This window comes from Clytia hemisphaerica, unplaced genomic scaffold, assembly GCF_902728285.1.
Source record: "Clytia hemisphaerica strain Z4C2 unplaced genomic scaffold, Clytia hemisphaerica genome assembly, whole genome shotgun sequence".
In the NCBI taxonomy this organism is placed as follows: Eukaryota; Metazoa; Cnidaria; class Hydrozoa; order Leptothecata; family Clytiidae; genus Clytia; species Clytia hemisphaerica.
The window spans coordinates 691,091-715,073 of record NW_027103247.1 but is presented as its reverse complement, the minus strand read 5'-3'; the positions used below and the strand labels follow the sequence as shown (position 1 = coordinate 715,073).

Genomic DNA, 23,983 nt, shown 5'->3' with positions numbered 1-23,983 from the left:
AATAATATTTTTGATCCTTTCCTTTGAAGATCGAATTACAGAGAGGTACATCAAGCATCAATTAGTTTTGACTGTTTATAACTTTTCCAACCAGGGATTGAATCTATAACCTTCCCTGCATTTATGATACAAATACGATAAATTAATTCAATGTTAATATATAAATAAATGTTAGCACTTTTATAATGATAAAAAATCAAAACACCGACATTAATAAAGCTTGGTGACCTTGAGTGAGATTTCTATATACGATCCACTACCAGGATAATGCCTTGTGATATTCTGGTTGAGAATTTCTTTCATTTGAAATACGTCTCCATCAGGTGTTGCAATATGGTCATCATCCCCTGAATCAAATTCCCAAACATCTCCATGAGCAGTTATATTGCCGAGATAAGCAAATACTTCTGATTCTTGAAAAGTGTGGGAATGTGAGGCAAAGTAGGATACTTGGTTCGGGACACGTATATAATTAGATGATGGTACATGCCACATATCGATGTTATGGTTGAAATTCCCAATATTGAGATAGATTTGACCGTATGTCTCGTAAATTCCAGACCCGTCCCATTCAACCCAAATTTCCAATGTGAAATCCAGTCGGTAAGGATGAAGCACAATTATGGCTGAAATTGAAAATAATTAGATATTCTTGTTTACACATGAGAGAGAAATTTTGTTATTCATTGCTCATGGCTGTTGGAAATCTGGAAAAGCTCGATCAGGCTCGATCTAAAAGGGCTGTCAAATCTAGCACTAGAGGGCTCCCCACTAGATAATAGATTAGCCAACCTTGAAGTTATAGCTAAGTAACACCGCTGTATCATAGACCTGGTGTATCCCACCCCATTCGAAAATTGTAAACAAACACACACTGTAATTTCTAAAGGAAACACTCACACTTATCCTCGTTGTTAAGTTCATTTTCTTTTGTTGAAACTCCACTTGTATCTCCTTGGTTTTCAACAACGCCATTATGACAAAAACATTTGTTGTCATTTGTGTAAAATCCTTCTTTAGTTTTTCTTTGACATCTCATAACACATTCAGTGATTGACCGTGGTCCTTTGATTTCTTCTGATTCTTCCAAAGACGAACTAACAAGATTTGTGATTTCGTAAGATACATAACAGACGATAATGCACAATTGGCCTAACAATAGTAGTAATGCAGTTGGCCAGGCATACATCTTACTTCGTCTTTTAAAATTTGAAAAAATATCCAAACTTTGAACTTTTTATATTTAGAAAAAGTTGTTTTTTCTTTCATTGACTTTGTTTTGAATTAATTCAAACGTCAATTACTTTTTAATAGTTGAATTAAAATCAAAGAGAACTTGTTGTATGACTACTTGATGACTTGTATGCACAACCAAAATAAAATTGAATCTATCTTCTCCGAACAACTGCTCCGAATTTATCAATTCATTATTAGTAGGGGGCCAAGCCTGGGGTCCCGTGATGTCCAAAGAACAGTATATTATGAGATATTTTTGAGAGGGAGGACGTTGGATAGGCCAGGGAAAAATTTTTATGACCAAAATAGTGACGACATAGGCAAAACTGCAAGGGGAAATGGGGGGTTGAAAAATTACTGATTTTTAAAAGTCAAAATAAACGTATAATAATAATTGAAAAATAAAATAAATTATTGGTACCATTAGAAAGAGCATGAAATTCTGAGCAAAAAAATGTAATCCACCAACTCTCTGACTAAAACACACAAAGAAATACAGCCAATAATAAATACATAATTGAAATAAGATGGGGCTTATTTGTTCAGGCTGGATTCCTCAGGTAATCACAAAGGTACACAAATAGAAATATTTTTGCGTTGTTATAATTATTCTGATAAAATGCTTGATTCCTCTTAATCACCAAGCATATACCAAGAGAGTAGTAAACATTACATAAAAGAACGTACCATTAATAATTTGGTTGATGTTTGAGCCATCATCTTGAACAAAAATGAGAAAACATCCAAGCAAAATCAGTATAAAAATATTTTCAAAACTTTCAAAACAGTCTTTTAAAGCTTTTAGGTCAATAAGTATGAGCAGCCACTTCTGCGGGTGTATATCAGAGCTACACTAAAAAATAAACAACATTTGAAACATTTAGCTTTCCTTTATAAATCTCAAAATCCATTAAAAAATCAAAACGTGAATTTCAGATTTTGTTTGGAGCAAAAAACCCATGGTCGCAGTAGAATCGATTTTCTTTGTCCCACGCATCCTAAGAGCAAATCGATTTAATTTTATGTGAATGTTTTATCATTTCTCACGATTGAATCGTGAAAAGTACCAGAAATTTCAAAGTGTCGGCCATTAAAGAAAACCCGAGAACCTTTGCAGGTCTTCTTGCGGAACCATTTCCTTTAGAGCGCATGCGTGGAATGCGTGACGCATCAAGAGCTGTTTGGATGTTAACTTGGACCGGGAATCTCATTTGTTCCACGGGATTTGAATTACAGTAAGTATTTCAAGAGAGTTTGTCCTTGAAGGGGAACTGAAAACAAGTTTGGATTATAGAAAGATTCGAATAAGCGAGAGTGACTTTATGTTTTTTTTTCGGACAACCAGTATTGTGAGGATTTTATTTATTAATTTCGCATAGCGAAAGTATTACGATAGTCTTTCTGTGTGTGTGTGTGGCGAGAAAATTTTTTGGGCGCAAATTATGGCGTGGGCGTTTGGCTGCGGGCGTACTACGGCCAATATTCTAAAGGTGGACTCACTCACAAAGATAAAAAACAGCGCTTTTCTTGATAATTAAAATACTCTAGTGCAATACGTTTAACCAAGCCTTTGTAAACATTCATCTTCATCATGAGAACTTTTTAATAATGGCTGCTTGATTGCACATGCTTTTGAAACTTGCTGCTGCTGTATAAATTTTTATCATGTTTTCTGGTCTTTTGTAGAGTATTTAAAGAGGTTTATTATTCGTTTACTACTAAGTATTTTATGTTTGTGTAGTTAGTGAATGCACCAATAGTTGATTATGCTCAGTAAGTACAAAAAGAGTTAATTTTACATAACAACACATAACCCTCTTCTTCAAAAAACTACAAACAGCACAGGTATGATATTTGTTTCCTTTTTTCGTTTGATTATGGAAGTTTGATGACAGTTTTTTATCTGATGAAGTTTGATTGTTGTTCGATGAGTTTGGATTAAGTTTCAGCTTTTCCTCCCTGATGCCAGGCGATGATGTCAACCGAACCCTATCAAACCAATTTTGAAACCGAATCATCAAATTTCATCAAACGAAATCAAATAATAGGTGTTCGATTATCGAACCTTATCGAACAGTAATTGAACTTTACCGGAAAATCTTCAGTTTGATGTTTGATTATAGCTATCGCAGTTCGGTGTTAAGTTCGATCAGTCAGCTCAATTAAACACATGGTTCGGTAATCGAACAGTTCGATTGACATCGCCTGGCCGATGGGATGATACCGTGAAAAAGGGTAACTTGCATCATTGGAGGCTAACATGCATAGCCCTCAAATGAATGACCTGGCTGGTCATTAAAATACAACTACGCAGCTCCGCTCGCAGCTCTACTCTACCATTTTTGTTTTGATTTATTTTTGTATTTTAATGACCAGCTGGGTCTTTCATTTGAGGGCTATGCATGTTAGCCTCCAATGATGCAAGTTACCCTTTTTCACGGTAGATATTGGCCTGCTCTTTAAAGGGACATTAAAGTAGTAAAATGTAAACATTGCGCAAACCACGTGTCATTAAAGAGAACAATTAAAATCACGTGTCCAAAACAAACTTGTATATAAAACAATTGAACAATCAAAATTAGCAATATTTGGTTTGATTTTTTATGTTGACATGATACATTTGTTTTGATTTTGTATCCGATGCATACAGTTTGTTATGTCCTTTTAAGGTTTTGTGTGGGTGTCTGCTAATAAACTGTCAGAGTGTAAAAAGAATGGGCAACAAGGTACAGTCAACTGCTCTAACTTGGGACGATTGGTCGAAGCATGGGACTGCTGCATATCTGGTCTGTATTTTCGCTAACTGTAAAATCGAAAGAGAAATCGTGTATTTTTAAATACGCCGTTCCTTAACTCAAATCAAATGACTTTGGAGGTTCGGTGAAATGGTGGCCGAATTGCCGTCCCATGTTTTGTCAGATAGTCCCAAGTTATAGCAGTTGACGGTAATAAATCAAACTAATTGAGCTTCAATCAAACTTCACCGATCTTGATACCCCTTTTGCTAATCAGGATTTTCATTTTGAATCATTAAAAACTCCAGTGGTACCGTTGTTTTGTATGAGATTCCCATTTCCGCACGCTGGAATCTTTCCCCTATATCTATTTTGAGATATTTCTGGCAAGAGATTGGGGTGGGTTTGTTTTAACGGGATGCAGTTAGAGGAGTTATAAAGGAGTCATTGTTGTGATTTTCTAGAAGGGCCATTAATTGATTACGTATAATATTGATTCTTTTACTGTTTTTAGCACTTACTACTTTCACTGGTGTGTATACATTTATTTTATGATTTTGAAAGATTTTCGGTCAACCTAGAAATGATTAATATTAAAGGTCTCTATTCTGCTCTATTATAGCATCAGAAAATAATTAAAGATTGAAAATAATTGCATCACTTTCAGTGAGGTTTAGTCAATTTGTATCTGGTGGGAAAATTTGAGTGACAGGTGGTGGTAAATAAATCCCCATATTCTATCTTGACCGAAGTCTGTATCCTTAAGTTACGAGCTTTTCTTAATATATTTTTATATGGATTATTTTCACTTTCTCCAAGCCACTAAATCACGATTCAAAATAAATACCTAAACAACACAAAAATTTGATTTTATTCAAACAAAGCTTTTCGAGTCTTAACTGCTCATCATCAGGTTAAAAATGAAATTTCTAGGTTGAAAAATGTATCTACATATCATACAAAAAGTTGATTCTAGAATAAAAGGCTAATTAAAAGGGTCTATTAAAACGATAAAAACAATAAAAGAATTTTCAAAGGGGGCAATAAATCGTAAACCCCCAATATGGATTATTGCGTTGAGATTTTGGAAAATCTCAAAGAGTATTATTTCTTTAAAGTTGGCTAGTTTTTACCCTGCCATTTTCTAGTTCAGAAGCTGGAGCTTAGTTTAGGTATTAACTTATTTCTTTTTTTATGATTTTTGTTGGCGAAAACAAAACAAAAATCATAAAAAAAGAAATAGGTTTATACCTAAACTAGCTGGAGCTCAACTACTAAACTGATTTTTGCCTTTAATGGCCTCTTAATTGTCCATGGGGTCAATTGATGCTTGTCTGAAGGTTAGATCTGCTGTTTGTGGGTCAAAAGTCACAGGTTAAATTTCCAAAAAATTTTATAACCTCAAACCCCCCTCCCCCTCCACAATATTCTGCAATGTTCAAATTTGTCCTGGAAAAGCCCAATGATTTTGATGGTGGTGCGACAGATTTTTCTGACTAATGTAGCCGTTTTCTCAATTTTAGAAAAATCCTACTGTTTATAGAAAGAAGTTGATATAAACTTTGTGCAAGTGAAATCACAAGTGTCATTTTGTTCTTCTTCATTTTCAAAAAACTTTAAAATTTATAAAATTGTATATTGCAGTTCTCTGATTTATTCTGAATATAAAGATCTTTATTACGCTTATAAAAAGGAATTTTTTAGTCGCATTTAAAAAAAAATCTTTTTGTTTTTAATGGATTGAGATTTTTCATAAGAAAACAGGGTACGACCTGTGTGTACAATACAATGTGTATATTTTGTGTAACGCTTCATTCAAAATCCATAATGCTGCCGGAGTCACGTTTCACGTTTTCGTCGTTGATGTTCTAATATTATGCGAAATTTTCGACTTTAAGTCGTCTTGTTTAATTTTATGTTACGTTTTTTATTAACTCGGTTGACACATTATTGATATTATCATAACCAGAATTTGGCCATTTTAGATATGGTGGATTGTAATTTTTGATCTTAAAAGATGGAAAAAGTAAGGACGTGTGTATATCGATTTCAGCAAAGTCAAGGTATCAGAAAAGCATAACCAGAGATGAAGCTGCAATTTTTGGAGAAGAATTTATGAATATTAATATTAGTACCGGGTGCGCCACAAAAAAGTTTCTCTCTTTGAAATTGATTTTCTCAAAATCTAAAAATGTTAAAAGAACCATGCCTATTCCATTGGAAAGAAGAAAGATAAACTTAAATTTTAATGGGTCATTTATTGAATTCGGTTCATTAGATCGAAAGTTATGTTCAATTGAATAAAAAAGTTACTTTCTGAAAGTGGTCAAAAGCGTTAAAAATCGACCTATCAAATTAAACATAAGCATAATTACGTGATGGGTCATTATTTTTGTTTCAATTATCAAAAATGATAATTAGCTGTCTAAATGACCTTTTGTTGTATAAAGGAAGGTTGGATTACATTGAAAGGAAGAAAATTAGTCGAAAAATGCCAAAAAATCTTGTAAACTTCATAAAAATATGTCAAATATGGGTTTCGAGATACATCCAGCCTTGCATAGACTTTATCCAGTCTACAGCCAAAAATTTGAGAAAATTTCTGTAAAAGTAAATTAAAATGATTTTGATGAAGATTTTAAACAGTTTCGACCCATCAGTTTGAAAATTTATGTGTTTAGTTACTGAAAAATGCTCCTAATCATGTTAAGCCTATTGTGATTGCCAGTTTTAAAATAAAAATTTGATAGGTCGATTTTTAACGTTTTCGGACACTTTCTGAAAATAACTTTTTTATTCAATTGAGCATAACTTTTGATTTAATGAACCGAATTCAATAAATGACCCATCAAAATTTAAGTTTATCTTTCTTCTTTCCAATGGAATAGGCATGGTTCTTTTAACATTTTTAGATTTCGAGAAAATCAATTTCAAAGAGAGAAACTTTTTTGTGGCGCACCCGGTATAAATTTAAATTGAAGTGTAAACGGGAGGAATAACAAATTTAGGTGAAAATTAATAATAATCAGATATTCAATAGGTAAAAGTTGGTTATTGAAATTTATTTTCAACATGAAAAATATGACCAATCTGATTGAAAAACATCGAAAAATATATACCATATTGTACTCTGTGCCGTGCGATAACTATTACTTATTAAAGGGACATAACAGTACTTGCAAAATTTGTAAACAAACTGTATCCAGACGATCTCAATCGAACGGAATCGACGATCGAACCAGTCGAACCAAATCGAACGCAATCGACCGATTGAAATTCGATTGTCGAACGCAATCGAATCTCAATCGAACGTCAAAATTCTGGGTAATATTCGATTGGTTCGATTGTTGTTCGACTGGTTCGATCGTCGATTCCGTTCGATTGAGATCGTTTGGCTTCATTCTTGCAGCTTCCCAACATCCAAGCTCTCAAACATCACAAGCCGAATGAAATTACTTTCGATTCCCCGTAGAAATTATGCGATGAACAATCCGGGGTCAATGAATCGACGATCGAACGCAATCGAACGCAATCGAACATCAATCGAATGCAATCGAATATCAATCGAATCTGAAAATTGCGGTTATATTCGATTGAGATTCGATTGCGTTCGACAATCGAATTTCAATCGGTCGATTGCGTTCGATTTGGTTCGACTGGTTCGATCGTCGATTCCGTTCGATTGAGATCGTCTGGCTGTATGCAGCGGATACAAAATCAAAACAAATGTCAAAATAAAAAATCAAACAAAATATGGCTAATTTAGATTGTTCAATTGTTTTACAAGTTTGTTTTGGATACGTGATTTTAATTGTTCTCTTTAACGACACGTGGTTCGCGCAATGTTTACATTTTACTACTTTTATGTCCCTTTCAACCGAGGTGATGTTATACTTTAACCGGATTAAATTTCGCGTGGATTTAATTTCGCGAATAAGCCAGAAAACAGCTGAAAATAGCCAATTTTTTGCCATAAATGGAGACTTGGAAATAGTTTCTCCGCCAAAAATACAATTTTAAAAGTTTTGTGGTGGATTTAATTTCGCGAATCAGGAATCCCACGCGTGTTCGCGAGTTTTAATTTCGCGAAAATGGCAAAAATTTAATCTCGTAAAAATTAATCCGATTAAAGTATTCAACGAGGCGAAGCCGAGTTGAATATACATCACCGATGGTTAATAAATCCAATAACCAACGAAAACCTATTGAATATATGTTTTATCAAACACCTAGATGAAAAAACAAAACAAAAATTATATAAATAGATTTACATAAAACACTCCCATAATCGAACGTTCGAATATTTTTTTAAATAATTTTCTTAATTACTTTAAGTCATAAAATCTGTTCATGAAATTGACAATAGATTTATTTTAATGAATTTCTTTGATATAACAACAATAAAGCGACAAAAAAAGAGACCCATCGTAGAAACACTTCTTTTTTAGGAAGAATGCAGAATAGAATATGGAATACCAAATAGGAAAGGAAAACATTAAGTAGTAAAGTCAGTAAAGTCCGCCTACAACTAACACTAGACAGTGTTTTTTTTTTACAATCCCTTTAGTGTTTTTAATAATAATGGATGAAAAGAAAAGGTTTTCATTTCACTGTCGTTAACGATTATCCAGAAACGTCACTTTGATATTCAGAGTCTGGTGATTTTAAGTGTAATGTCAATATGCGCTGCACCGTATCCATCATAACGTCGTTTGACACTTTCATCCAGTACGTCTTTCATTTGGAACACGTCACCGTGTGGCGATCCATTATTATCATCTCCAAAGTCATCCCACTCCCAAACAGTGCCTAGAGCTGTTAAATTTCCTGCATGAGCAAACTCGTTGGTTTCCTGGAAAATATGAGTATTGGTAATAGTATGCGTTGCACCATTTAGGACGTTCAAATAATTGGGTTTCCACAAATGCCACATCACGACGTTTTGGTTGAAATCGAAAAATCCAATATTGAATTTGATCTCACCATAGGCTTCGTAAGTCGGGCCACCATCATTGTCAGACCATATATCCAACGTGAAGTCAGCTTGGTAGGGATAGAGACGGATTATAGCTGAAATAAAAAATAGTTCTTGTATTAAATATTTCCTACAAAAAGTGAAAATGAGTATGAGGTGTTTTGTTAATTTTTTTCATAAACTACAAATACTTTAAAAACACGTGGAGACAAAAATTTCTATAGGGATAGAAATTCTGCACTTTTTTTTAAAAATTATTTCATAAAAACAATGAGGCTCAAAATCACCAAAAAATAAGAACAATTTAAGAACAATGCTGAGCCCTAAAATTACTCAATTTGATGAAAATTAGGAATCAAAGTAGTAAAAATTGGGTATAGCGCCTAAAATACCTCAATAGCACACCGTTATGCAAACGTCATAATTATTACTTTTAACACTTGACCGAAAATCAATCCCACAATCCTTTTCGTCTTAATTAAAAAGTCGTGAAAGTCATTACTTTTTCTTTGTAGTTGAGCGTAATTTGCATGCAGGCGTAGTTAACGCGAAGGGTGATGGGATTGAATTTCGGTCAAACAGAAAAATCAATGTCTATTTTTAGATTCACTGCGGTATGCTATTGACCCATAACTAAGAACAGGATAAGAACCATATGAGGGTAAAAGTGCCAAAAATAAGAACGGCCGAGCCTCAGAAAAACTTTACTTAAACTTCAAAAGGGTATGAGATCAACTTCTGTTCCATTTTCCAACCAGGGACCATTCTCCAGTGGGGCTTGGGTCCAAGCAGGTCTGTCACTTGGGGGTGTAAAAATATAAAGAAAAATTTACTCACATTTATCCTCGTTATTAAGCTTGTTTTCTTTTGTTGAAACTCCACTTGCATCTCCTTGATTTTCAACAACGCCATTATGACAAAAACATTTATTGTCATTTGTGTAAAACCCTTCTTTAGTTTTTCTTTGACATCTCATAACACATTCAGTGATTGATCGTGGTCCTTTGATTTCTTCCGATTCTTCCAAAGCCAAGGTGTTAAAATTTTTGACTTCGTATGAGGTGTTACAAAAAATAACTTGGATTTTACCGAAAAATACTACAAATACGGACCAAATAAACATCGTGACCGTACAAAAACTAATTTTCATTTAGTCGTGTTGTGGTTGAAGCGAACCAAGGGGATATCGAAGAATTTTTTCTTCAATATTTCGATTGATTATTGTTCTTATTATCATAATTATTATTCATATTAATACAGGTTAGTCTGCGGCATTTGATATACAATATATACAAATTCATTATATATAAGATTAAAAATACGAAAATAACTCAATCAGAGACATGTGAATTGTACAAATACATGTTTTGTTATAAGAAAGTGTCTGTCCCTATATCAGGCTTGCATTACGTTTAGCATTTTATTACTCTCAAACAATAGAGTCATTGTTTAAGTGCCCAAAACTGAGCCTGCATATGCTTATAAATGTTATGCTTATAAAAGAAAAAAACAAATAGTATTGTAATCCTACAAATGAGTCAATAAAGCAGATATTCAATAGGAAAAAAATTGTTAGAGAGACTTATTAACCCGGAAATCTGAGAACGCGTACACGCTTTTCTTTTTATAAATCCATTTCATCATGGATATTCTTAACTTTTTTGGGAAAATTATCCTAAAATATTCTTACAGCATTCTTTAGAGCTTTAAAAAAAAGAAACCATAATTTTCTAAAGAAAACCCCCGGGTATGTGCGAACTAGAATGGTTTCTTTTTCAAAACCCTCGAAAGTCTTTCGAAGGGGATCAAAAAAACAAGCATAAGCTAAATTCAAAAACCTACTCCCTAAGGGTTTTCAATCGAAACTTAATAAATTTGGTTGAAATTATGAATTACACGTTTTTTTATAAGAATGGTGTTTTTTCAATTATTCAGGAATATTCTTAATTTTTAGGAGAAAATCAGCCTGAAATATTTTCAATATTCTTAATATTCTAATATTCTTATTAAAATTCAGTCTCGTTATGGGTCTATTTTGCAACTTTAGCTCAGACAAACCCGTTATCTTGAAACCCAAGCCCCCAGGACAAAGCCACGATTTTTCTTGGAATATATAATGTAACACATTATGTGTAGCTGTTCAAGGTTTGATCAATCAATGGGACAGCTTATTGTAAACTCGTCTGGTGAGGGCTTTCTTAAATGATATCATGTGAATACATATATTTATTATATTATTATATCAAGTTATATTATATATTTATTAATCTATAGATTTATAACATCCAAAATTATTGAAGCCTTTGGATGTTCTTAACTTTTTGGGTTTTAAGCCTAAAAATGTTCTTAAAATGTTCTTAACTTGTTCTTAATATTTTGGCCATCGAAGCCTTATGATCTTACTTAGTTTGTTCTTATAAAAAAACGTGAATATCACAAACTTATACTACTATCAATCTTTAGAGCGTAAAGAGACGGGGTTACAGTCTACCAGGAAGGATTGACGTATCATTAAGTACTCATAGACCAAAAAATTTTGACATCATTCCTTCCTACAAACGATTATAACTTTGACAAGGCCCGTGTTTAATCTTTTTCAATCCATATTTATTACAATTATCCTTAGTAATATGCTACTTTTTTATCTTTTTTAGCAAACTTGATAATTCGCTTTTTAATAATCTTACTTATGAAATTAAGAGTTTCAAATTTTTTTTTCAGAGCAGAATATTTGAAAATCTTATAAAGTTCAAATCATTGTATAAAAAAAAAACATAAAAAAAAATAATACCGTTGAATACCGTTCTATATGGTTATTTACAGCGGTTTATTTCAAGTGAATTGATTAAAACCGAATGAACAATGCTAAGAAAGAACAATAGAAAATACGAAAAGAAATGTGAAAGGTATTCATCGAATTAGCATTCAAAGGAAGAAAGCTGGAGAATAAAAATTAGAACTATTGAAATCAACCGACGCCTATCGTTAAATTTTGGAATTCAAGATGTATCTTCTACTCAATGTGGCCATCTTTTCTTGGGAAATTATCCTTGCAGTTTGTAGTAGTAAGTCTTATGAAGTTGAAAACTTTGGAAACTCAAACTTGATCGATTCAGAAGAAATTAAAGGACCACGATCAATCATTGAATGTGTTATGAGATGCCAAAGAAAAACTAAAGCAGGATTTTACACAAATGACAACAAATGTTTTTGTCATAATGACGTTGTTGAGAATGAGGGGGAGTTCGACAAAAGAAGTTGAGAATGAGGGGAAGTTCGACAAAAGAAGTGGAGGTCCACGAGGCTGAAAATGGTAAAAAAAATACAATCATAGTGAACTCTCACTAGAAACTGATACAATTTTTTTTCGATTCGATTAATCTTTCTACTTTCTATATTCGGAGTTTGCAACTGGAGTAAATTGTCTTAAATCTCTTAATAGACCTTTTCATAAATTACGACACGAACATCACTTGCCTCGTATTAAAACCATTACCTTGGTGATTATGTCCCTTGAGACATTTAAAGTGATTTTTTTATAAATAGAGAGTAGTTTTAATAAAATCCGCTGGGAGTTATCACCATAGCAATAATTTCAAAACGAGGCAAGTGATTTTCGTGACGTAATTTTATGAAAAGGTCTATTGTCTTTAAAATATTTTCTAATGCTTCAACTATAGTGCTAAAGGAACCCTTAACGCCCTTAAAGATTACACTCTAAAGGCCTTAATGGTTACACGTTTTTCTATAACAACATCCAAAATCTTTGAATCTTTCGGATGTTCTTAATTTTTTGAGTTTTATAAAGCCAAGAAATGTTCTTGAAATGTTCTTATTTTCAACATTTTTGTGAGAGTTATTATGCAATTTCCTTAGAGGTCAAAACATAATGGAATCATTTTTAAAAAATTAGTACAGTTTTTCTCTAAAAATCTAGATCTCTAATGTTGAACCCAATTTTTTTGAAAATAAACATTCATATGGTCATAGGAATCTAACAGAAATGGCCTCGAATAGAATGCGAGCTATCAGTAAATTCATAAATTATTCAGTTCAACTGTTGTCGCCTTCTTTCACCCATAAATTTTTAAAATGTTTAGACAATTCTTGAACAAATACATGAATCGAGTCGAGCCTCGTGATTAAGTTTGAATCCAACGAAGTTCTGCCAAAACCCCTAGGAAAATGGAAGAAACTACATAAAAAAAGGCTGAATTGCGAACTTTAATCCACGACAAAATTCTAGGTTCTCAATTCGTGTTGGATATGAAGTATAGTATACACATTCATTTTTCGTTCATAGGAGTTATCCTTCTGCAAACGTACCAATTATTCTTTCAATTGGAGATCTGGTCAACAAACGACAATGCAGGTAACAACGACAATGGGTTCTATGAACCATACGGTCAAATCTATCTTAAAATTGGGGATTTCAGCGTCAACCAAGATGTTGATATGTGGAATATTGCTAGAGCTAATCACCTCTATATCACTAATGGAGAGTCTTATTTTGTCAATCGCACACTCTCTTTCATGGAGTTTAGCGATTTTGACCAGATCGGTAATATTACAGTACACGGCCAAGTTTGGGAATATGATCCATCCAGTGCTGATGATAACATTGGTAAACCTGATGGAGATCTTTACCAGGCCAAATATATTCTTAATCAAGATGTCGAACGGCGTTATTATGGTAAAAGTACAGATTCCTACTACATTAGAATCAAAATGAGCTTATCTAAGTTGCCGATGAAAAATTGAATGGTGCACCTGTTTATTTTATAATGTTTTTATTTTTATTTCTCTCAACAACAACAAGTTACTGGACAAAAGAATAAAAACATCAATGAACGCTGAAATTATCACATAGTGTTATTATCAACATGAAAAGTATAAGCAATCTGATTGGCTAAAAACGCGAATGCACAAATGCTGTATTTCATACTATACCGTAAAAATACAAGACCGCGCTCGAAAAAGGGGTCTGGTAAGCAAGAGATCGTATTTTGAACTTGCTTGTTGTATCTTTTAACGAAATATTTATTCTCAGAAATAAATATATGACAAAAAAGTTGTCAAATATGTTTTGATATTTTTATGAGTATTCGAATAATTTTGAACTCGAAAAATATATTCCATATTGTAGTCTGTACCGCGTGATAACTATTTCTTATATATTATTTATAATATTTTAAAATTAAGGTCGGAATGTATATATAGTATTTGTAAGTATTATAAATTTAGGGGAATGAACCGGGTGCGCCACAAAAAAGTTTCTCTCTTTAAAACTAATTTTCTAGTAATCTAAAAATTTTGAAAGAACCATTCCTATTTCATTGGAAAGAAGAAAGATCAACTTAAATTTCGATGGGTCATTTATTAAATTCGGATCATTAGATCAAAAGTTATCCTCAATTGAATAAAAAAGTTACTTTCAGAAAGTGCTCGAAAACGTTGAAAATCGACCTATCAAATTTTTATATTAAAACTGTCAATCGCAATAGCCTTTACATGATTAAAAGCATTTTTAAGTAATTAAACACGTAAATTTCGAAACTGAAAGGCCGAAAGGGTTTAAAATCTACATCAAAATCACTTTAATTCACTTTTACCGACACTTTCCTCCGATTTTTGGTTTTAGACTGGATAAAGTCTATGTAAGGCTGGATTTATCTGGAAACCCATATTTGACGTATTTTTATTAATTTTACCCAGATTTTCTGCCTTTTATTGAAATTCAACCTTCCTTTATATAATAAAAGCTCATTTAGACAGCTAATTATTATTTTTAATGACTTAAACAAAGACAATGATGTAATTATGCTTCTGTTTAATTTGATAGGTCAATTTTTAACGCGTTTGAGCACTTTCAGAAAGGAACTTTTTTATTTAATTGAGCATAACTTTTGATCTAATGAATCGAATTTAATAAATGACCCATCAAAATTTAAGTTTACCTTTCTTCTTTCCAATGAAATAGGAACGGTTTTTTAAAAATTTTTAGATTTCGAGAAAATTAGTTTTAAAGAGAGAAACTTTTTTGTGGTGCACCCGGTATATATACACTCAAAAATGCCAAAAAATAAGAACAATTTAATAACAGTGGAGAGGCTGAAGTTAGAGATCTATAGCAAAAAGAATCACTGGTTTCTAAAATCTTCTAAAAAGTAAAGTAAATAGCCAAAACTTGTTTTTTACCTTAGAAAAAATAAGAACAAAATAAGAACAATTCAGGGCTCAAAGTGCCAAAAAAATAAGAACAGCCGAGCCTCAGCAAAAATATACCGGTTCTTATATAAAAAAAAGTGTAATATATGTAAGTATGTATAAATTCAAGGGAATGTATATATAATATATGCAAGTATGTATAAATTTAAGGGAATGTATAGATAGCATATACAAGTATGTATAAATTTAGATAAATGTACATATAGTCTTTTCTGTTTTTTTTTCAGTTTTTGTGTGATTTTTTCTATTTTTGTGTGAGATGTTTGCTACAAATGTTTGTTTCATCTGTAGTGTATGTGGTAAGTTGTTACAGTGTGTCTTTTTACCCTTTTGTACTGTATTTGGTTGTAGTGTTTGTTATTTGTTTGGAAGCTGCTGGCCGGTTCTGTTATGTTTTCTGAAGTCGACTGAGTGTGGGCCCTTTAAACACGTGGAAAGTCACTATGCCAGTCACAAGTCTGGGACTTCGGGTTTGTGTTGTGTGTATGCATGTTTTTTTTTGCTTTTCTTTTTGTTTTTTTATATACTCTTCATTTGGAAGTTTTGGATAAGGTTTTTCTTTCACATACCATTATTTAAATTCCCTTTGACTTTTTGCTAAATTTCCCTCTGTTTCGGAATGATTTATAAATTAAAAAATTAAAAATACCAAAAAAATCGTAAATATACATAATTAACAAAAATATTCTTCACTTTTTTCGTTTTTATCAGTTTGAGTTATTTATATATCAATACTTTTATTTTTCTAAAATGACAGATATTACATATCTTCACTATATATAGGCGGAGTGCAATATAAATGGGGGTTTAGCTTTGTACGCTTGATATTTTGTAGTCAAGAAGACTTGAAAACAACTATATATACTTGAAAACTTAAAGACAACCGTCGAAACGTCGTTCACTACGTGTTTTTTATGTTCATCAACTTGAAAACTGAGATATTTTAGATTTAGTACTCTGTTTTTACTAATTTGAACCTTGATTTGCTTAAAATTGGACCATGAAAAACAGGCTAGGAGTTGTAGGCGCAATTAAATATTCATCTCCTGGACAGAGATACATATAACTCAAACCATGAAATATTGATGAAAAAATCTTAGACAACTAAAAATGTGTCACTGTTCTAATCAATGAAAACTTTGTTGGGTTCTTATTCAAAATGTCTGAAAATGACAGGTTCCATGGAACACCAAAATGGTCAAAACCTTTTTATTTTCACGAAATATCTCATATAGAAAATGGACAAAATTGATCAGCTTTCTCAGATGAAAGAGTATATCAGAAGACTCAAAGGATTCGAACGTAATCTCTAAGGCGTTAGCATCTCTCGTTAGCAATGTTGTTCATGATCAATTTTGTATTTTTCTTCAACATTTTCCAATTTGTTAATTGCAATTTCCACGACCTAGAAATTGTCAAAAAGTCAACCTTGATCGATGCAGAAGAAATTACAGGACCACGGTCCATCATTGAATGTGTTATGAGATGTCAAAAAAAAACAAGTCAAAAGATGGATTTTACACGAACGATAAGGTTTTTTTTTTGTCATGATGGTTTCAGCGAAAAAAAGGGGGATCAAAATGGGATTGTGACTAAACGCGTTGAACAAAATATCCCGAATAGTGGTAAGAGTTTCAATCATTGTCGAACGGTCTGACCAAACTTGTTCGATTCGATTTCAGTATCTTTTGTATCACTTAAAGGCTCATAAAATCAAAAAGTAAGCTTGTATTTTTAGTCTGTCCTTGTTTCGACGCTCAAACTCGTCCCCAGGCTAAAAAAATTTATTTTCCGAAAAAAAGAGAAACTCACCCGAGGATTAAGTGTGCAAGATTCCTTTCAAAGACGTAAAACGGAAAAACAACGGACAGACTTTCTCAGATTCTAGCTCAAATGAGTTTCAATCACTCATCATCTATACAAACCAAAGTCATCACTTCCATGACTACTCTATTCATATAAAAAGTAAATCCTCTGCACTGACAAAAGCTTATGTAAGAAAAATGCTTTAATGTCTATGATTTATTTACATTTACAGGTGTCATTCTATTGCAACCTTATCAATTATATTTCGAAATGGTGTCACTTTGTCAAGAAAATGACTGGTTACTTCAAAGGTCACTTTTTAGTATTCTGAGTACTTGATTTAAACGTTCTCTACGGCGGAGAGAGCAGATAAACTCGATAACCCAAATTTATCTGGTCGCCGGTCGTGGTCGGTGGTCGTGGTCGCCATTTCTGGTCGATGTTTAGAAACTCACGTTCAACACATTATTAAAAAAAATATGTAATCAATTTACATGGACTAAGTTCTAAGCATAATAAACATGGATAAACAATGGATAAAATGATCCATGAACGATCCATGATAGGAGAATGACGTCATAAACAATACAAAAGTGATGAATACATCAAGAGGCCACCGATTTATAAAGCCCGAAGGGCTAAATGTCGTGCTTTGGCTGAAAAATGTGTCATATCTATCTATTTATGAGATCCTACCTAGGTCACGTGACATTACAATAGAATTTCAGCGCTTGACCAATCAGAAGTTTAGGAGATTTTTGAAATCAAAAGCAACTTATATCAATATTTCTTGAGAGTAGTCACTTAATTTGCTTGTGATGGTTTTAAAGCACAACATCTAGCCCTTCGGGCTTTATAAATGTGCCTCAAGCCTTTATACATTTCTTTTGGCTTTGATCTGCAATTGTTGTCGTGGTTTTGGTGAATACATAACACATAATCAAAAAGCAAAGCGTAGACCCCTAAAAAATAATTACGCTTTGAGGAATAGGGACGTTAGGCTACGTTACAAGAATATTAAAGGCTCTCATATTCAGACAAAATTTAAGGAAAGTAATGTATTCATAGAACTAAGCAAGTCAAAAATTTATTTCAATTTAAAAACGAAATTTAAAAACCACTCTCGAGCAGTCGATTAAACAGAGTTGCCACTCACAGGCTACTAGTTTGCGAGGAAAGAGAGTAGAAATTTTTGGCATTTTGAAATTAAAGACGATTCATTTGTTTTCCTAGAAGACAAAAACGCTTCCTCACATTCGGAACTTTTCCCGAATTTTTCTCGCAAAGAACCTACTTTAGGCGTACAAACTTTCGCAAGCAGAAACTTTCGTGATTTTCGCGAATTTTGACCCTTTTCGCGAAAGTAAATGTCTTTAAAAATTCTAGGAAGGGCCATTCGCGAAAGTTTATGCTCACGAAAATTTCTTGACAAAATAGAAAAACTTCAAAATTTGAATAAAATGTAACTTTTATGACACTTTTTAGCCTACAAATGTCTCAAACCAATCCAAGAAATATTTGTCCCTCTAAGTCATTTTTTCATGTGAAAATTCTCAATTTTACGTCTTGATTCGCGAAAGTTTATGCTCGCGAAAAATATTTTTCCATTAAATTCGCGAAAGTAAATGTCGTGAATTTCGCGATTTTTCGTCCTCGCGAAAGTTTCTGCTTGCGTTGCGAAAGTTTGTACGCCCAAAGTAATTTCAGACTTTCCTCCGGACATTTCCAGACTTTAATATAATTCCAGACCTCGTTGAAAAAACGGAGTAACCCTGTTATATATAATTATTCTCTTTGAATTTCATACCTGTATGAAATCAAGGAAATATGATAAATAATGTACGGGTCTCTAAAAGACTACATTTTCATTAAATCCATCTGTTTATTTCCCAAGAGGGTGCCTCTAATCCTATTAACAATAAAAATTTCTAAAACTGTTAAAAACTGAGTTTGACTTGAAATTATGCCCATATTAAAGTCAGGAGAACTTTTCAAATGTATGAAAAAGAAAATTACGATCAAATTACCAATTCATAATTTTTGGCAAAGTACAATCTTTGAAAATATGTTGATGTTGAGTTATTTGTACATTTTATGGTGCGCTAATTTAGTATTAAGCTGTGAAGATTATACACCCTACATTTTAAAATCCTTTGGAAACTCAAATTTGATCGATTCAGAAGAAATCAAAGGACCACGATCAATCACTGAATGTGTTTTGAGATGTCAAAGAAAAACAAAAGAAGCATTTTACACAAATGACAACAAATGTTTTTGTCATAATGGCGTTGTTGAAACCCAAGGAGATGCAAGTGGAATTTCAACAGGGAGGATACCTTTGAATGAACATAAGGAAGGTATATTAAGGATATAAAATAATTACTATTATTATTTTAATATACAATTACTCAGGGGGGTCGGCACTAAAATCCTGGACATATATGGGTACTAAAATCTCGGAAATATATGAGTACTAAAAGGATTTTCAAGAATTTCTTGCATACAACCACCCCATTTTAGAGAAGTGGTATTTTAGTACCTATTTGCTAAAATTTTTAGGGGCATTTTGACACAGAGACCGTCCAATTTTGGTATTTTCAGGACACATTTTGTCTTCTCGGGATCTTTTTTCTCAAGAGTGCTGATATTTGCAACAGCATATTCATGTTTTATGAATTGGGCAAACGTTAATGACATTTGACTGGATGCGAAAATAATTGAACTTGGGAAATTTTTTTTAAATTCTGAATAAATCACAAAAAGTTCTGAAAACAAATTCATAAAATTATGAAAATTACTAATTTTAGTACCAATTTACTAAAGAGAATTCTCAAATTTTAGTCTGGATACTACCTTTTTTGTATTTTTTTAGTTTTTTGGGTATACCACCACATCACTAAACATCAGGATGTCCTACAATGGTCCATTCCATTTTAAGACCATACAGGGGGGTGGACGAACATTTCCAGGGGGTAATCCGAAAAGAATTTCCAGGGAGTTTAAAGCAGTGTTTTTTCATTTTTCCAGGGGGTAAAAAGTTATTCTTGAATTTCCAGGAAAACTGATTATGGTTCTTCCACCCTCACTTTAAGACGTGAAAAGAAATTTCCTTAGCAAATTTTGCCATTTTCCAGGGGGTATCTACACTTTTCCAAGAAATTTGTTTTCACTTGAAAAGGTTTTTCCAACCCCCCCCCCGGTATGGATATTTTATGGAACAGCCCAATCAAGGTCATAATATTTGAGAAAAAAGGGAAATTCACCGGGAAGTTTTGAAACCACAATAAATTTGTAAGTGCTCTCTAAAATAGGTTCGGAGGTTAGAGTCTTAACTCTGAGTTTTAACGCTAGACTTAAGACTTACGACCTCAGGATCTGAGGATCCAAAATTTCAAAACTACTCCAAAAGGCTCAGAATATAGCCTGGAAGTCTGCTAACCCCTCCCAAATTGAGATATTCGATTAAATTAAAGAGATAGCCCAAAATCGACTTTCTCGCCGGAACTTTAAATCTTGAAAAACGTTAAAATAACCGAAATTTTCAATTTTCAATACATTCCAACCACGATTGTAGATTTTAGTACCGACCCCCCCCCCCCCTGAAAAAGTTGAAGCATCGAATTATTTTTTAAACAATCTAAGGTCCAAAAATCTGTTTATAAGGCTCAAGTTTCTTTTAAACACCCTTTTTCACCGAAATTATTACCTTTACTTTTCAGCTACTATCCAGTACTCACGTTTCAAGCTGTCATTTAAGCTGGAATTTTGGGCAGAAGATAACAATCAAAATTACGAGGCGTATGGACATATCCATGTAAAAGTTGGAGAAGAGGATACAAACAACAAAATCACCCTTTGGAAAGTTAATAAAAAAGAATACCTTAGCATTCAAGATGAAACCACCTATATTGTAGATGGTTTTGTAGAATTTTCTGAGCTACAAGATTTTGACCAAGTGGGTCATATAACCGTCAATGGCCGTGTTATGGAAACCGACGGAAATACTGTCGATGATACAATAGGGAGTCCCACCAATGATCTATTTCAAGCCAAAGATATTCTAGGAAAAGACATAATGACAGTATACGATGGCGAAGATGGAGCATACTTGAAGATTACTTTAAAATTGACAAAACTTTGAATCATAATACCTTTGTCAAACAAACAACATTTAAGAATGTACTCTGGATTGAAATGAAGGGTGGACCTTTGTAAAAACAATTCTTCAGCTGCCTAAAAGCTTTTGGAATTTTTCGGAGCATTCCATTTAAAACATATGTTATCATTATTATCATTGTTATTATTAAGAAATAATCTGAGCCTTTAAAGCTTGGTTGGACGGAGCATGTTGCATTGCACCAACGCGTTTTTTTTTTGGAGATTTAGATATCATGCACTTGTTTAAATTGTGTTTAAAATTTTGTTTGGCCGAGGATGAATTTTGAACAGTATAATGTGACTATTATGTTGTCCAGCATTGTACATAATATTATATATATTGAATAATATTCATAACACAATCTTGTCACGCTTTCAATAAGTAATAAATACCACCTGACCAGTCATTGCTATATGTTTGGGGTTTTATGCATCACTATCGTATGGTTTTATTTTCAAAATGTTTTTATTTCGTTTCATATGATAAAATCATTCTTAATCGTTTGAATTTTTAAATTTTTAACAAAAACAAAAAATGCTTCTGTTAATTTTTATCATTCTTAATCTTGAACTCGCGACAATCCACTTGAAGTTTTTCGTTCATTATAAAACGTATCAAATCTTTTAGTCAGTTTTAACTGTTATTTGCATTTAAAGTTTAAAGCTTTCAGAGGTTTTAAACAAGACGTTTTTGGTGCTTTTTTAATATTCTACTGGTATATCCAAGTCCGAAATCCATATAAAACACTCTCTTATTCAGCGAATCAACGCAATTATAACTCATAAAATAACCTCACAGCATGGATCATATTGATAAAATTGTGTAATTTTTTTTTAATTTAGAGGGTTTTTCAATTTCTGAAAAACAGAAAAATGAACCACCACCCATATAATATCCAAAAGTATTTAGGTTAACCATTAAGCCGAGTGTTAGGTCATTGTCAAATTATCCTTGATGAACTGAAATCGACGCGATAAATGGTAGAGCTTTTGAAAATTATTCGTTTATGAAAATGTTGATACCAATTTTATAACCTGGTACCCCTAAATCCAAACCAACCATAAAAATTAAAGAGGAAACTTACAAGGGTCCTTCAGTGTGTATACTTTTAAAGCACTGTTCACACCAAGAATAATTTGACTTCTCCGGATGTTCCAGGCCATACAATAAATTGGAGTTCCTATCTAAAATGAAGGATTTGAATTGAGATCATTTAATTATTATGATGATTCAAAAGCTTACTGTTAAAATATGAAAAAAGAGCTTGCACGAAGGAGTGGAATCCACTAGGCGTATAATTTTTGAAAGGCTCTAAAAAAGATTTCGGACAGCAGAAAGAAAGACAATTACAAACAGACATTCTCAAGCCAGCCTTTTTATATAGATAAAACTCAAAAATGGAAAATATAAAACTAACAATAGACTCTTTGGAACTCTTGTCTCTTCAGCTAAAAAATCTTTATTTCTCGAAAACTTTGTTTTTATAACATAGAAAAGTTTTAAACAAATTTGTCACCTTTGAGACGGACATAGGCAACATACTGGATCCCCATGCTATCAACTTCCCATCATTTGCAGCTGATAACAAAAGCTTTGCATCTGGCCTGAGTGAAGGAAAAGATTACTTTATGAGACTTATAAAGAACACATAATTTTTGTATTTTGTCCCCTTGATAACCTTTAAAAGGTCAGGAAGTTTAATTGCTAATTTCAATGTATCTACTTTATAAAAAGTGTAATTTCATGAAGAGTAAAATAAAGTATTGGAATTGTATGGTATTCATATTTTCCTTGATTGAGAAGAAGATGAGGATTCATTGACGGACCCATGAGATAATATTTCTTTCAGCCATAATCCTTATAAAGAAATGAAGACAAAAAATACCAATATAGTAAGCAATTGACCCATCCATCATGTTCATGGCATGTTTTTGTAAGTTTGCCGATATTTTCGCCAACACAATCCCAAGTTTTAATTGTCCCATCTAAAAACATTGTATTATAAAATATAATGGGTGCGACAAAAATATGGATCAAATCGAATAATCCACCCTATTCAGTTAGAAAGTAGAGTTTTAACTCCGAGTCTTACGTGAAACTTTTAAGACTGTGAGCTTAGGATATCTGAGGCTCCAAAAGCTTGTGAATGGTCCCACTAGACTGAGAATATAGCCTAGGGAAGCAATTATACCCCTCTAAAACCGAAATATTCGATTAGATAAAGTAGCAAGTCTGAAAATGTCATTCTCATTGAACTTTTAATTCTGCATAATGCTAAAATACCCAGAAATGCCCAAATATTCTGACTTTCATGATTGTAGAGGAATTTCCTTTTAGTTTCTAAAAGGTTAGAAGAAGAGTGCACACTAAAAGTGAACAAACTTTTTGCCTAATTCTCCATGCTTTTCAACAAACCTTCTAATCCAGCAGCTATTTCATGTTTTAATGGATTGTAACAAATAGAGGTGATTTGTTTATTGTGGGGATCTTTGATGATGTGGCATTTTTGCATAGCCATGTTTGGGAACTTCAAAATGAACTTTCTGTGCTTGTCACATTTTTATATATATTTTTCTGAAAAAATTTAAAAAAAAGTTGCTGCCCTGCCAAAAAGTTCAAAATCACTCCTTGAGAAAAAAGATCTTCATCTGCACTAAAGCAAAGAAATTCAAAAAAGCGATTCTGACCTTCCCTTTATTCCTATCTTTGACAGAACTGGATAATGGTATGCGGACGGGGACATAAGACCAACAAATAGTAAGACATTTCAAAGAGACCTTGCCAGACTAATGGAAACAAACACTGGGATGTGACTCAATTTGCGCTATTTTTTTATACTGACTA

General features: G+C 32.8%; 1 protein-coding gene across 4 annotated transcripts; it reads right to left on the bottom strand.

Annotated features, from left to right (window-relative positions):
- On the bottom strand, positions 1 to 23,713 carry LOC136817815 (uncharacterized WD repeat-containing protein all2124-like). 4 transcript variants are annotated; one of them, XM_067074236.1, is made up of 5 exons: positions 23,555 to 23,713; positions 23,025 to 23,124; positions 22,656 to 22,743; positions 22,224 to 22,323; positions 144 to 626 (listed from the first exon to the last, which is right to left on the bottom strand). In XM_067074236.1, the coding sequence occupies exons 1-5, from the start codon at positions 23,655 to 23,657 to the stop codon at positions 211 to 213; spliced, it is 807 nt and encodes a 268-aa protein (XP_066930337.1). In that variant the 5' UTR covers positions 23,658 to 23,713; the 3' UTR covers positions 144 to 210. The 4 variants fall into 4 exon arrangements, with proteins under 4 accessions (XP_066930489.1, XP_066930337.1, XP_066930277.1 ...); XM_067074176.1 differs by lacking the exon at positions 144 to 626 and adding an exon at positions 7,013 to 9,041; XM_067074388.1 differs by lacking the exons at positions 22,224 to 22,323; positions 22,656 to 22,743; positions 23,025 to 23,124; positions 23,555 to 23,713 and adding an exon at positions 901 to 1,216 and having other exon boundaries at positions 1 to 626.
- Positions 23,714 to 23,983: the final 270 nt, after the last annotated feature.

Coding starts and splice junctions, on each gene's coding strand:
- LOC136817815 (XM_067074176.1), bottom strand. CDS start 23,657: ATGGCTATGCAAAAATGCCACATCATCAAAGATCCCCACAATAAACAA. Junction 22,324..22,655: donor TGCCTATGTCCGTCTCAAAG/GTGACAAATTTG, acceptor CCTTCATTTTAG/ATAGGAACTCCAATTTATTG. Junction 9,042..22,223: donor ATACACACTGAAGGACCCTT/GTAAGTTTCCTC, acceptor TTTTTATTTCAG/CTATAATCCGTCTCTATCCC.